Source organism: Gymnogyps californianus, chromosome 14 (assembly GCF_018139145.2).
Source record: "Gymnogyps californianus isolate 813 chromosome 14, ASM1813914v2, whole genome shotgun sequence".
NCBI lineage: Eukaryota > Metazoa > Chordata > Aves > Accipitriformes > Cathartidae > Gymnogyps > Gymnogyps californianus.
The window spans coordinates 12296009-12310814 of NC_059484.1; the positions used below are offsets into that span (position 1 = coordinate 12296009).

General features: G+C 40.9%; 1 protein-coding gene across 13 annotated transcripts in view; it reads left to right on the plus strand.

Moving 5' to 3' along the window:
• Window positions 1-14806, plus strand: part of EBF1 (EBF transcription factor 1) — a 280920-nt gene that overhangs the window by 163772 nt on the left and 102342 nt on the right. For all 13 annotated transcript variants that reach the window (XM_050905145.1, XM_050905146.1, XM_050905151.1 and 10 more), the window contains one exon: window positions 13676-13757. In XM_050905145.1, the coding sequence (XP_050761102.1) occupies window positions 13676-13757 (82 nt within the window). The remainder of the gene's footprint in view (window positions 1-13675; window positions 13758-14806) is intronic.

The following is a 14806-nucleotide window of genomic DNA, read 5'->3' on the forward strand; positions in this document are numbered from 1 at the left end:
CATTAGTCAGTATTAGCTGCATTAATAGTAATAATTGGATATATTCATCATTTAAAATGTTTTAATAAATGTTTGGACAGCACCTGATCTAGGCTGTCAAATATTAGACTGGAAGGTTTGTGATGGGAGAAAAATTATGCCGTTCCTTCTGCAGAGATTTATACAGCCTAAGGGGTGCCATTTACAAATGTCCTTTAAAAAGTAATGGGTGGAGATAGTTTGGAAAAAGACAGTGCAACAAGAGAGAAACCAGCCTCTCTCACATTTCAGGAAGACATTTCCATTTTATTCTAGAGGCTTCTTGGTCCTGAGGTCAGGTCTCCAAGATGGGGTCTGAAGTGGTTATTTCTGGTCAGGTGCCAGCCTCAGATTAGAACTTCACAAAAGGTGTGCGTGTTTCCATCTGAATTTCTGTTTCACTCTTTTACAACTGCAGACTGAATGTTGCCCAGAGCTCAGGAACTTTCCAATTTGGGGTTTTGGCTTGGAGTCATCAGTGCTTTGAACTATTAACATATTTAAAATTCCAGAAAACTTTCTGCCTGGACATCTTGAAAGCATGATTCTCTATGGGATGAATGCAAAACATTTCTGTGGGTGTTCTGCCAGCTCCACTTTCATGCTTGGTTTCTGTATCTCAAATGCATTATTACCTACAATATGATACAAAGATTCTTCTGATTATAGAAAAAAAAATCAAATTTTTGTTTCATTATTTTGTGATCTTTAGAAACGGAATTTAAAAAATAACCTAAAACTATTACTAAGGAATGCAGACTGTGTTTGTGTCTTGCTTTAAAAGGGACATGTAGGTGAACACTAGAATGTGCCTTCTAAATGACTGGATGGAGACCAAGACGACCATGTCCAGTTGCAAAAAAATTATATCGGTTCAAAACTTGTGACACGTCACTTGGCTGTAACCCGTTATGTAATGAAAACCATTTTTTTAAAAGCAACCTTCAGAATATACAAAAGCAAAAGCACATGGAGTTATTGGCACTGCATCACTAGACTGACAATTTTTATTTTAAAAGAAGAGTCCTCTAAGGAAAAGCGTCGCTACTGTGGGAAGCAGTGTTTGGGGACTCAGTAGGGGGTACGCTTCCCTTTTAGATGCTGCTGAAGAGGTGTCACACTAGGGAGTACTGCGTTGCTGGAGGTGCTGTCTTTCAGGAGAGACACAAAGTCAAGTGTCTGACCACCTGTAGTCATAACAAGTCCCAAGACACTTACTGCAAGGATGAAAGTTTTCTCCTCAGTGTCCTTGCTAGTTCCAGCTAGCTGCTTGTACTGAGCATCAGGAATCTTTTAGATGAAGGGATCTTCATGCTCTCCTAAATACAGTGAGCCAAACCTGCCTCTTTATATCCATGAACTTACTCTGTGCAAAAAGTTGGTGGAGGACTCAGAAGGTGCCAAGGCTAAATCTGGCTGTAGATAGGTAATGCTGCAGCTCCAGGATGGCAGACAAGCTTCATTGCAGGGGCAGGAACAGTGCAATCATTTTGCACTTGTCACAGTTATTCTACACAGTGGAAGAAAAATTTGAGGGTAGAAACTTGGTCATTCAGTTGTAATCAGAATGATTCATACTTCCAAACTTGGAGTAATGTTATTTCATTTAATAGACACCAAAGTCACATACAACTTGTTTAGATAATGTATATTTAACTGTATTTTCCTCTTCATTCGGAATCAAGCCCTGAGTATTATTTTGTCAGGGTTGTCTGTTAGTTGGTGGTTATTGTTGACAAGTTGATGTGAGGGTATTTTAGCATGTTGTCTAACACGTGTCTGCTGATAAGTTTGTCATTGGCACTGCACAATATTTCTTCAAACTCCCTCTTCATTTTTATTTGGAGACTAAGCAGGGATTTAAAACTTGATATTGTATGCTCAGCAAATGAGGTTCATCAAGCCTTTGGGCATATGGCTGTGTTTTTATTTCCTGTGTTAGTTAACTCTGGGCCTGGAGCCTCAACTCACTAGAGAAGATGAAAATTCCTGTTTTCTCTAGGTTTACATTAATATCTCTGAGATCAGACCTTGATCTTGTCATCTAGATTCACGTTGTTTAGCCAGTCATCTTAAAGGATTTCAGCCTTTTCATTAGTGATATGTATGTATTATAGAAAGGATAAGATGTTTCAACATTTAAGTTAATTATTATGCAATTAGGTCTTTAGTGGAACTTTGTCAGAGCTACAGAATTGAGTGAAGAAAGAATGATTGATATTCAGTACTCAAGTAGAGTTCTTGATGATTTTAAGCTACTGTCTAGTTAGAAAGATTTTGGGTGAGATTTGTTAGTTATGTTTACATTAACAAGGAATTATTATTTTTCCAGGGAGGTGCTAGAGGGGGGCAGCTCTAAGTTTTTGCTGATCCTCTTTACTCATTGCCAGTTGCCGGCACACTTACGCTCAAAAGAAGAACAGTAGAACATAAAACAGAGTTAAAGAGTAAAAGGTTGTTAAGTTGCAAACACTTCCTAGTCTTGAATTAATTGTGACTTTCATTGGTATGATGTAGATGAACAAGAACTTGAACCTTTCTGCCCTGACCATCTGGCAAGGTTACTTAACTGCTCATTGTAAACCTTTTTTCCATCGCTCATGCTGTCCTCACTCCTCTATAGTGATACAGAAAAAGAATAATTATGCAGTACTTACATAGGACTTTGTAAACCCTCCTGCTCTGTGTTTTGTGCATATGAATCCTATTGATCACAGGTATCATCCCTGCTTTCACACAAAGGCATTTCAGTGACACAGCCAGACATCCAGAAATACAGGAGAGATCCCAACTCTTGACTACGTTTTAACACCCATGGAAGATGTCTGTAGCTGCTAACAGAGGTCACCTTCTTTTCAAAGATAATAATGCACATTGTTCCCTGCTCCCTTATGTAGGGTATCTAATGCTGTGCCTCTGTCCTTACAATGTCTTTGGTCCATTGAACTCTGTGCTAAATATGCTTTTTCTCATGATTCCAACCAACGAAGTACACAGTGGCATGAGCATAATATATTTTATTACAGCCAACTCATGTCCTTACCTCGCTCCACTTATAACTTGTCACCAACATCCTGATCTGAATTCTACTCCAGTTTTGGGACATTTGGTTTTGTCCTTCAGCTTGGGTACCCTCACTGGATGGTTGGCTTCGAGGGCAGAAGAAAATATTCGTTAGCTGCATCACCTTTCCGGATGGGTGCAAAAGATAACTTCGTAGTTACAGGCTATAATGCCCTTTCCACATCTCTCTGACACAGAAGAGAGCATCAGCAGAAGTATTTTTCTTACATATTCAAGGCCCATTGCTTTAAGAAAAGCTCTAAGTACTTAATCCAAAACTTGTGATATAAGCAGATATGATTTGATTCTACATGTCTGCTGCACAGGTCATTATTCTAAGATTAATTAAGCTCTTTCAATGTCACGTTAAAGGTAGCGCATACATGCAATATTTATTGATGACATCTCCAGCATTGCATATAGCGTGATCCTCTTCACCATCACATCAAAAAACTCTCTTTTCCCCTATCTCTTTCAGTCTTCCCCTTCTGTGGTGACTTACAATGAATTTTACAGTGTCTGGGTTGCTTACCCATACGCACACAAAAAATTCTGCACCATTTTATACCTACAGCCAGTTCAGGATCCCCTTCAAACACCCCTGGAATATCTTTTCTTGTTGAACCACCGCATGCACAGCTCAAACAAAGTGCCTCCGCCTTTCCACAAAACAGCTCTGTGCTTCCTTCCAGCACTCAAAATAGCAACTATACTCCGGATCCCGTCCTCATTGCCAGAGCTCCCTGCTGCAAAGGAAGCAAGGGCTTTATTCCCTTAAATATCATGAAACAATGGGAACCCCTGGATGGAATGTCCAGCTTGTGGGCAGGAGCTGAAAGCAGTGCTTGACTTTCTTCCACAGCATTTTCGTGTTTGATATTTTCTTGCATAAATACAAATATACATTTGCATATATTTTTTTTGTTCCGGGCAGCTAATTCTAGACTCACCCTTACTAGTTTCTTTAAAAGACTCCTTTTAATGTTGGGTTTTGGGTTTTTTTTTTTTCCAAGAGAACCAAAAAAAGGTTATTTCAAAAAGTAAAATCACATCTCCCAGCAGAATCTCTGTCAGATTGTCCTTTGTCACTGACTCTGAGCAGGTTCCCGGTTTAGTTTTGTTTTTAATTTATTAAGTTAGCTTTTAATAACTTAATAACTTTAAGTTATTGTTTTCTTTCTCCCCCACATAAGGTCCTTCACTGCTGCTACTTTACTTGAAGCAAACACTTCATTTGCTTTTTGAAACATAAGTTGTCTTAGGAGGGGACGCAATCAATCTGTCACCATATTGACACTTTCCAAATATTTCTCTGTAATTACTCAGATGGGTCGGGTGAGGTAAGTTCCACTCATCTTCATAGCAGGACTGTGTGAACAGGAGATTTACAGTCGTGTTTCTAAGTTGTCCGTCACTGTTGCAGTTCTGCTGAGGATTTAGTGATGCAAAAGCTGAGACTGGGGTGTCATCCCAGCAGTAAATCCCACGGTCTTGCAATGTCTGTCTTGCTGGCGATGATCCTGAGGCAGTGGAGCAGCTGCAGCCGAGAGCCCCTGAGTTTGCACAGGGTCAGCATCTCGTGGGCACGCTTCAGCACGTGTGCTGTTTCTGTTACATTTCTCTGGGGCTGGAAACTCCTTGGATTGTGTATTTTTAATGATTTTGAGAATTGAATGAACTCAATAATCACTTTCTTCATTTCTTACGTGCTTCTGATTCATTATGGGCATACGCTATGGGTTATTGTAAATAAGAGATCTAACAGCATCTTTCTTTGTCGTTTCTCTCTCTTCAGGCCATCAGTCCTGCACATAAATCTGGTCAAAAGTCATTTCCATGTCAGTCTAAGCAGACCTCTTGGCTTTTTTTAACATTAACTGTGTTCCACTTAAAAAAAAAAAAATAATAAAAGAAGTCTTGAGAACAAAAGGGAGCAGGTTCTGAGCCAGATCTCGGGAGGGAACACTGTTGTAACATAATGTCTACACCTAGTGTAACCATTCAAGGATAGGTCTGTTCAGATGGGTTTTGAGGAGCACTCCGCCTCTGTTTGTGCAGAAACTTTTCTCAGCACTTTAGAAGCTCAGACTCTGGCCAGAAGGTATACCGTGCACACATCTCCTTTAAGTAGCCTGACCCTCTGGGTTTCGCAGATTCAGATGATAGCACTGGTGCATCAATGTTATTTAAGGATATTATTGGTGTCAGGTTATTTGAGGAATCATTAATTATTGTATGTGCAGGCAGATTGCACACAATTTTACATGCAGGTGATTTACATGTGCCTGACCCAGGGAAAGGTGGGAAATGTGTTTCCCACACATGAAATATTTACCATGTGAATCTTTATAATGTTCTCCGTAAGCTGATGAAAGAAATATGTCATCAGCACCCTCAGCTCAAGGTGACAAGTTTTAGGGTCCCATGCCTACTGTGAAGAAAAACAGCTTCAGATGGCTGGATTAACACTGCTCTCCGACATACTATGAGTTTGATACTGCTGATGCTTTTTGGTAACCATGCTAAAGTTACAGTAGTTTACCTTGAGGTAGCAGGCAACGGAATACTGATATCATATTACAACAACAGTAATGCTGTTATGTGTCATCACTTACACTGAACAGAGGTTCTTTTAGCAAAACTATGACTCTGGGAGGGCTGCTAATTCAATGGCATTGTGTGAACTGTGACAGACCGCAGAGCTGGTTTATATTTTTTTCCAGTGACTGAAGTCTAGCATCTTCAGTAAAAATTAAAAATAGTTAACCCACTTTTATATCCTAGTATTTGAGGGGTGAAACAGGAGTGAAATGGGGAAAGAGTGAAGGGAAAAGTAGTGAAACTGAAACAAATTGATTGAATATTGGGGTTTTTACTAAATAAATAAGGATAAATTCTGTTGGTTATGTGACTGTACTCACTTGATAATAAAACACTCTAATGCTGGAAAATCTGTCACAATTTCAGCTAAAGCACTGGCCCATCAGCTTGTAAAGAATAGTCTGTGATTTGAAGCATGCAAAGAAAGGCAGAGCTGGGAGGCTTCTGTGCTGTGTAAGCTAACGACTGGAGCTGTGTGTGGGGCATGGGCACGCGTGCACTCCTCTGCTTATCTCACAATGCTGTTTGTGTCAATATAATGTAAAGGATGTGTGTACGTTCAGTTATCTTGCATCTAGCTGTCATAAACCAAATACACTGTGTATACTCTGTACACAGATGGCATAAATTCCTTCCAACTTTTTTTTGTGATAGGAAGGTAGCTGCAGTTCAAATTTAATAAAAATTTTAGATAATGGAGCTGGGCACAAGTAAGGAGATATAAGAAAATTCAGATTTTCACTACTTTAAGGAAAAAAAAAATTAAAAAGTCAGACCTGGGGGCAAAATTAAATTACAGAAAACTAAGCACTCAAACTTGCCTCTGGACTATTTTTAATTCTGTTTTGTGATGTTTTTTGGTGGTGTTATCTCTTTCTTTTCTTATTAAAAGTCTGGAAGAAGAAACCAAACAGTCTCTCTGTGATTTTAAGTCACTCATGGGAGAAAATGCCAAACACACTTTCCCAAACGACTCTAAATTTCTCTGATGCATTGTAACTCAGTATCAGAGAGCTAGAGAAGTCCAGAAGATACAAGATGAAAAATTGATATGCTGTGCTTCACTGTGCAGAACACACAGACCTGAGGAAAAGTGACTGGGAACACTTGCTGAAGCGAGCAATGAGTAATTTAAGGCTGTTTTGGGCAGTCCTACCTTCGGATTTGGTGATTAAGTGGGTGCCTCCTCAGCTATTTGCTGTGCTGAGCTGAATATTTACTGTATTGATAACAGCAAACCCTGGCAATACTAGCTCCAGGAGTCAGAGCGAGTTCACAAAAATAATGTAGACTATTCTGTTTCTATTATTATGGCATTGCCTGAAGAATCTCAGTCAATAGACTCTGACTGCTTGAGGCTTATTCTCCGTGTCACGTTGCCTTTCTTGGACCTTTTCTGCAGTTCAGGAGGAAGATATATATTTTCTAGTAAAATAAATAATTTTCCAGGCTTTTGGTTTTGGCTTTTTTGTTTGTTTTGTTTTGTTTTGTTTTTAACCCAGTGAATTGTTTAGCATCCCATAAATGCAAAATACAGGTCTGATTCTGGTTCCGTTCTAAACCAGTGAGAACACTGAATCCAGGGAGAGCAGATTTGTTGGGTTTTTTTTTTCTTAATTAGGATGTTTGACAGCTCAAGAAAGTTCTGTTTAGGAGAGAGTTAGATGGCTGTATCTAGTGTTTAATTTCTCTTCTGCAGAGTAAATTTCCTGTTGTAAAAATGCCACAAAAGGTAGCTACTGCTGTTTATTGACTAAAGAGCCAAGTAAAATCCAGCTGTGAACATGTGGGTAATAGGAGGTTTTCCCCATGCCTATATTTGATTTCCATGTACAGCCTCATGTTTGTAAGTATCAGTGTAAGTCTCAATTTTTCTTTTGTGAATAGGGTACCTGACAATGACCAGTTAGTTGTATGTGAAAAGGTCTGCGAGGGGAAAAAAACACCAAAACCAAAAATAAAACATTGCAACCGTAGACGTGTTAGTAAATGGGAATCTTCATACCTTAAATGCTAAGGAATTTTTTCCCCTCCTTTTTCTGCAGTAATTAGTAGAGCTAGGCTAAGCTCAGATTTTCTATAGTGTAGGAAGTTCTATTATTTTGAGAACTTTTCTCCGGCAAAGCAGAATAAAAAAGTGTTCCCTTCAAGTAAAGTTTAAAAATGTTGGAAAATTAAAGAAATTATTGTTCAAGAAAAAATGAATGCTTTATTTTAGCTTAATTTTTAAAAAGTTGGCAGTTTTCCATTGTAAAATAGGAGTTTTGATTAGAAGAGTTAACTTGAAAGGGAAAAAAATTAGCGTTGTCCTTCTGAAACTTCCAAAGGGACATTTCTACATTTTGATTATTTACTTTTCCAAATAAAATCACATTAAACAATGCATTTTCTCTATATTTTTATTTTAGTGGCAAATTACTAACTAGATCTAGTTACCAGGAGGTGCAGTAGAAGTTACTGATTGAGAAAGAGAGAAGTGTGTGAAAAGTGCATAGAAAACCCTGAAGAAGCAGATGCGACGGCTGAAGTGCATGCACTGTCTGCCTCTCGGTGACCTGTGGACTCACCCCTTTATTGGCTTCAGTACTTCTTGATATGCCAAGTTTTCACCAGAAATAAAATACCCATCAAATATTGTTTGAGACAACTGTATTTGTAGTGTCACATCCCCAGCATCCTCTTTTGCTGGGAGGACAACCAATGAAAGGAGATAGGCTGACAGCAGAGCTGGTTCTGCGAGATACTGAAGTATGTGAGTAGTACCTTTGTCTCCATCAGTACTGCTTGTGTATTTAAATTTATGCACATATTTAGTACTCTGCTGAATTGGTATGTCATGCAGAATGGGCATGCAATCCTTTTATCTGTTGGACAGTTGCTAATTATTGCACTGGCCCATGTATTTTGGTTTTACTAATTTTGCAAACCCACATATACTTACTGCTGTGTTTCGTCCAGGAGTCTAAAGTTACTCTCTTCTATCAAACGTGTTTATACCTCAGAAAAGGTGCATTTTGTTAGTTTTGTTTGCCCTAGCCAGGTTTAAGTTGTATAACCGGCACTCACTTTCTGGATAGCCACTGGTCTGGCTGACCTTGGCAGCATGACAGCTGTCGTATTTTCACATGGATGAACTGTTCTTGAACAACTTCTCCAATGTATCGGGAACAAACAAGCTTTTCTTCAGCATCAGGAATGCAGCAGGTCTTCTTTCCAACTATTTTTTTCTCCTTCCACAGACATATTTATTGTGGCAATGGCAAGAAAATCCTACTGCTAAGCCTTCGTGTTTGAGTTCCTTTAAATTTCCTTCAAAAGAGTGACAGAAGAGCCAACCTAGAACATGTCAGAGCTTGCTTTCTTTAATTTAACTCTTCATTTATTTTTAATAAATATGGGTATTAATTTGTAGTGGCAAGAAAAGTAGGAGAGCAAAATCCTTTTACATCTTTATTGCTAGTATTTCCATTTCTACTGTGTATTTATTTAATTTAAATCACTGTGGTAGTTAGCAGTGACAAAGAGCGGGATGCTGCTGGGGAGGGTATTGCACAAACCCAAAGGGTTTGCAGTGTGATGGACGAGGTGGCCAGCGATGAATGGCAGGGAGTATTTCATACAAGTGGAGTGACCTCCAGCTGGTAGCACGCTCGCTGGATCCTTCACGTGAATGAGGGGAATCAGAGGATGGAAGGAGCAGGAGCGAGGAGGAAGCCGGTGACAGGAGTTAGAAGTAACAGCGTGGGATGGCAGCAGGGGCAACCAAGGACCTCAGACGGGGCTGAGGTAAGAGTCCCTCACTAGCAGAGAGTAGAGGGTAATGGTGAGAGCACAGTCCTGCTGACACCAAAATCTTTTGGGGAATGCAGCAGTTTTGTTAGAAAAAAAATCTTAATCTCCAAAAAGGAATCTTCTATCCCGTTGTGAGAAAAGGGGAGAACACTCCCAGAAGAGCCAGTAACCCGTTTGTTAGAGCTTCTGTCTGGCAGAGAGTAGTTCATGTTAATTTGGGGCCTAATTCAGACTGGAGGTTTGTATTTAACTGAAGGTTGTATTTCTACATTCGTCCTTGCAGTTACTTAGAGATTTGTAGTAGTACAGTGCCATGGCATGGATTAACTGCTCAGCAACTTCACTCCTTGAGTAGTTTTTGCAGCCTGCACTGAGCTGCATCTTAGCACACCTAAATGTAATCTAAAATTAACTGGTTTTCTCCAAAACTGCACTCCCATACCCTCCAACCATGTCTCTGTGGCATAAGGGGTGAAGCACAGAGTCCTTTGATTTAAGAGCAATGTAAGTCAGTAAATCCAAGTGCTTTGTAAAAATTTACATGTTTCTGGACCTCAGCTGGCTCACATGGAGCTGGCTTGTGTTTCTCTGCTCCATATGCACAAATGCTCTTCACACCAGGGATGTTAGTAGTCAGGAAGGGAGTCAGAAAATATGTTTTGTTTGATTCATGCAAAAAAATAAACCTTCAATGGTAGCAATAAGTATAATTGATGGCTGAGTCTTGTGTGGCAGAAGAGCTGGTGTTCAGCAATCACATAAGTTTGGAGAGAGAGTTAAAGTTGAAGATTTTATTGACGCTCCTGTGTTTTGCACATTTTTTTCATCTTGGGAATGAATTTCAGACCCTAGTGGTTAGTATTAATGCTATATATCCTCTGTGGTTAGTATTAATGCTATACAGCCCTGCCAAATGCAGAGAAAGTTAGAACTGAAAAAAAATAACCCACTGTGAAGAAGTTAGATGCAAACAAACAGGGATGGAGGTTTATGCTTACAAAGAGCTCAGCTCTGTTGGCACTTCTCCTGGACCAGTCCTGTCAATCTAAATCTGAAATATTTGCAGAGTGAAGTGTTGCTAATAAGCAAGGCTGGCAGGACCAAACTCGAGGTGAAGAAGGCACCTGAACAAGCGGTTTAAAGCAGGAACCGAGAGACCGGGCTGAACCTCGTGAATCGAACTGCTCCACTCTACCCTTGTCTTAATCTGTTCGCATCCGCCTTTCTGCCAAAGCGGGGGGAGACCGTCAGCCGGCGCGTGCCATGCCAGCTCGGGAGCCGCTCGGCTCTTGCCTAGATGAGCGTGGGATGCTTTCGCGTAGCCAGGGGGACTCCAGCTCTGGTGTGTTCCAAAACAAAGTGCAGCCTATAGTTTGTTTTGTCTTTCAGTGGAATAAAAATACGGCACTTGGCAGAATGTGTTCTGTAAACTGGCGACTTTTTACTTAAAATGCAGTGAGCGAACTTGGCTGTGTAAGCTTGGGGTCTTGAAAGTTCGTCTGAAAATACTGTTATTTTTTTAAGTTAATTTTTTTCTGGAGTTGATTTAATTCAAAGGAAGTTTTGTTTGCTTGCTTGCTTGCCTGAGGTTTTTTGGTAGGTTTAAATAGATGAGCATTTCTTCTACAGTTTATTTTGGTGAAACTTCTGTAGAATTTGGGGGAGATAGCACAGTGCAAATGGAGTTAGACTTTGAAGCTTTGGGTTAGAGTTTGCAGACCCCAATAGCCAACTCCTGTATTTCATAGTGATTTTCCAAGCCTTTGAGCTGACATGAGCTCAGACTTTGTAAGGTAAGGGAAGGCCCAGTGTTTCTCTGGAGAGCTTCACGAAGAGCTTTGCATCTCTTTTGGGGCCCTTGAGTCAACCCACCAACCCGCATTGCCCAGCGCTCACGCGTGCTGTGCAAAGCCAGCCCGGGAAGATGCTTCCCATATTTGCATGGCTGACACTGCCTTTCAGCACAGATATTTTTAACTATTCCATGTCCCAGCTCCCCTCGGCGCTGAGGTGTTGCTCCAGGGCTGCGGCAGACTGGGTGGGCAGCTACTGGGCTCGGTGCTTGGCGAAGCCACCAAAAATCCACCAGCAAACCCAGGGCAGCGCCGGCTTCTCCCCAAAGAGTGAGTGGCTCTGAGAGGTTTTGCCACATAAGGGCCTGTTTGAGGCTGTAGGCACCAGCTGACAGGGATGTCTTTGCCTCCCAACAGATGGCTGGGCTTTTTATTTCAGCAAGCAATCTTGCATGGAGGGGTGGTCTCTGGATCCTGCCAGCATTTCGCATGACAGGGCCAGCTTAGGGCAAGAGGGATCTGATGTTCGTGCCCTTCATAGCTCATGAGCTAAATGACGAGCTGTTGACAGGAAAGCCATCATCTGAAGTGTAAGATCCTGAACTCTCCCCGCTTTTCGTTTTTCTTTGGTGGAATTAATGCCCTATTTGCTTGTCTCTCAAAATCCATTCTGGCACGAGTACAAACCCTCGCCTGGTGGCAAGCAGTTGTCTGGATTCGAGATGCCAAGATTTGTGCTGACAGCTCCTTCTACACAATCTGAGTCAGGCTGTCACAGCTGGCCATTAAAGGCTTAAAAAGACACACACATGTACAACAAATAGCACCAACTTTCTGTTACTGAATATCAGAACCTGCTTGATGAGAAAACGTAATGGCTTACACTGCTTTTTATTTTATTGTAAACAAACACAGTGTCTCCAAACCCCTGTTCAAGTGTGGTGACTGTTTATTTTATGTCGATTGCTTGCTCTTATTTAGGAGCACAGGTCTAGAAGGGACTTCCTGGGTCAGGAGATCCAGTCCTTGGTAATCCCAATCATCACATTTTATAATCCTCGTTACCTTACTCTTCTTTAATGAAAACAGTCCCTTGTAGTTTCAATTTGTCCTTGCAGATGTTTGCCTAGTATGATTTTCTTGGCGTGGAGGAACAAGCACCAAAACTTGCCTTGTTGAGGGGCGGCATCACAGCTAGAGCAGGGCAAAGAATGCTGCTCATCAAAAAGGGATTTTCTGAAGCTGTTTACCCGGCAGTTTTGCCTTTCTTGGTGGCAGTGAGTGCAAATTCTGCTGACTTAGCGTTCAGTTTGGGCGTGAAAAGATGGATGATTGCAAAAGTTAACTTTCTGATTTAAAGTAAAACAGGATCGAACAATTCCCCGCCCCACTTTTGTATATGGAAACGGGTCAGATTAGCTTCTGCTTAGTCAACTGATGGTTATTGCAAGTGTAATACTGCTCTGTCTGGTTGCGCTATGTTTTAAACTTGCTGTAGGATTAAATTTTGCATGGCTGAGCTTTAGTAGACCTTAGTCTGTAGTTTATTTTGGACAAAAGATTGATAAACTTTGGCTCTCAGGGAGGAAGCCTGGAATCTGAGACCCACTATTATTCATTGAGTTGTCTTTATGAGTTTACAGTCCACTGATGCATAACACTGAAGGAAATATTTTCAGTGAAATGTTTGCTTTTTTCTTTGGCTTTGTAAAATGCAATGTCTTTTCTTAGAGATATATGTCAGGGTCATATAGCTACTTCAGTGAACTGTGTATGGTCAGGAAATAGACTGCATTGAAAATATTTCATTTTTCCATGAAGTCAGTCTTTTAACCAAGACTTCCCCCCTTCTCCTCTCAGGGTTTTGGTCTCCCACTAACCACTATTTGAGCATTAATTTTATTCACAAACTGGGTTTAATTGTGGAAGGGAGATTTCAACTGTATGGAACATTTTCGGTATTTTTGTATTAAATCAAAATTTGCACACGACGGCAAACTTGTAAAACAAAACCCCATTTATACATAAGGGAATTTTCTTGGCTGGTATTTTTCTGTCCTCTTTTTGCTGTGCTGAAATATGTGTCTCTTACTTCCTTGCTGCTATGGATGGCACAGCGAGGCTGGCCATTTAGCGTGATAAAGGGACTGACTCTGCAAACTTTAATGGCTCTGACACAACAGTTCTGTTAATTTAATGCTTAAATGTTTAGGAGGTGCTTACCTCCAATTTTGCTGGATTGGGGCCCACGCAAGCTCTGCTCCTTCTTTGGATGGTCAGTGGGATGATTTGTCCAAGTTGGGAATACTAATGTAAATAAAGCTTTGTTGGACCAAATGCATAGATGTTACATAGTACTACTGCGCACTGTTTATAAGACATTAATGTCCTTTTCTCTTTCTCCACAGGTTCTTCTTGAAATTTTTCCTCAAATGTAACCAAAATTGCCTAAAAAATGCAGGAAACCCTCGAGACATGCGTCGATTCCAGGTCAGTCGGACACGCTTCCTCCTTTAAAAATCAGCAGCTGTTAGGGACAGAAGTACTTTGACCCAAACTAACCTAGTAATTCACTGGAAGATGCTAAAAACATAAGGTCACAGAATATTGCTTGAGGACTTCTTGTCACAGCAGAATTGGCAGGAAGTAGTTGGGTTTTCTTGCTCTGGACAAGAGAACTCTTGAAGATAATGTCATCTCCACAGGAAGTGAAAGCATGAAAAGGAAAAATCAAAATGACCTCACTGTTGTTTTAGGCTATGGGGCTACCCTGCTCTGAGATATTCCCTTCTGCCTGGGGAACTATTTGCCTTCATGTAAACACTAAGTGAGCACCATGTTCATTGGAAGGGGCAGAGGAGGGTATAAGAGCAATTAATAAAATGAGGCTCGTGACTACACTTCAGCAGTTATTCTTCAGCAGTGTTAAAGACTCATAAACATGCATCAATGGGGTGAAGGTCCATCCCTGTAGTCAGCACTTGGAAAAAAACTACCCTTGGGCGTATCTTTCTTGGGATGTTTTGGGCTGGTATTTCCCTGCTGATGCAGCATGTAGCAATGGGGCTTGGGAACTGTAGTATCAACACAGCTTCAGATGGCCAAGGACATTTTTTTATGCTACACCTATGTCCACGACTACTTTTGGGATCAAGTACAGCACTGTCCCTTGGGAAGGTGGTCTGCACTTGCCTTCCCCAGTGCTGGCAGCAGAGTGGTGTGATGACAATGCTGAGGAACAGTTGCTCCAACCCCTTTGTTGAAGACGTGGTCCTTTGACTGTGCCAATAATGCTCTACCTGAGTATGTGCTCAATAAAAATACAGGGTAGAGAGCCAAAGGACCTTCTCTTTTGATGGGAGGAGTGTATATGGCCCAGGGAGAAAACATGATAGATTCTGTCAGTGGGGATGGGATTTGCCTCAGGGTTCTGAGGAAGAAATAGGAGATTTGTCCCATAGACTACATGGGTCTCTGAAGGAAGACAACTCCAAAAGACAGCTGCTTTCTGCAGTAGCTCAGGACCTTGTTTGCTTCTT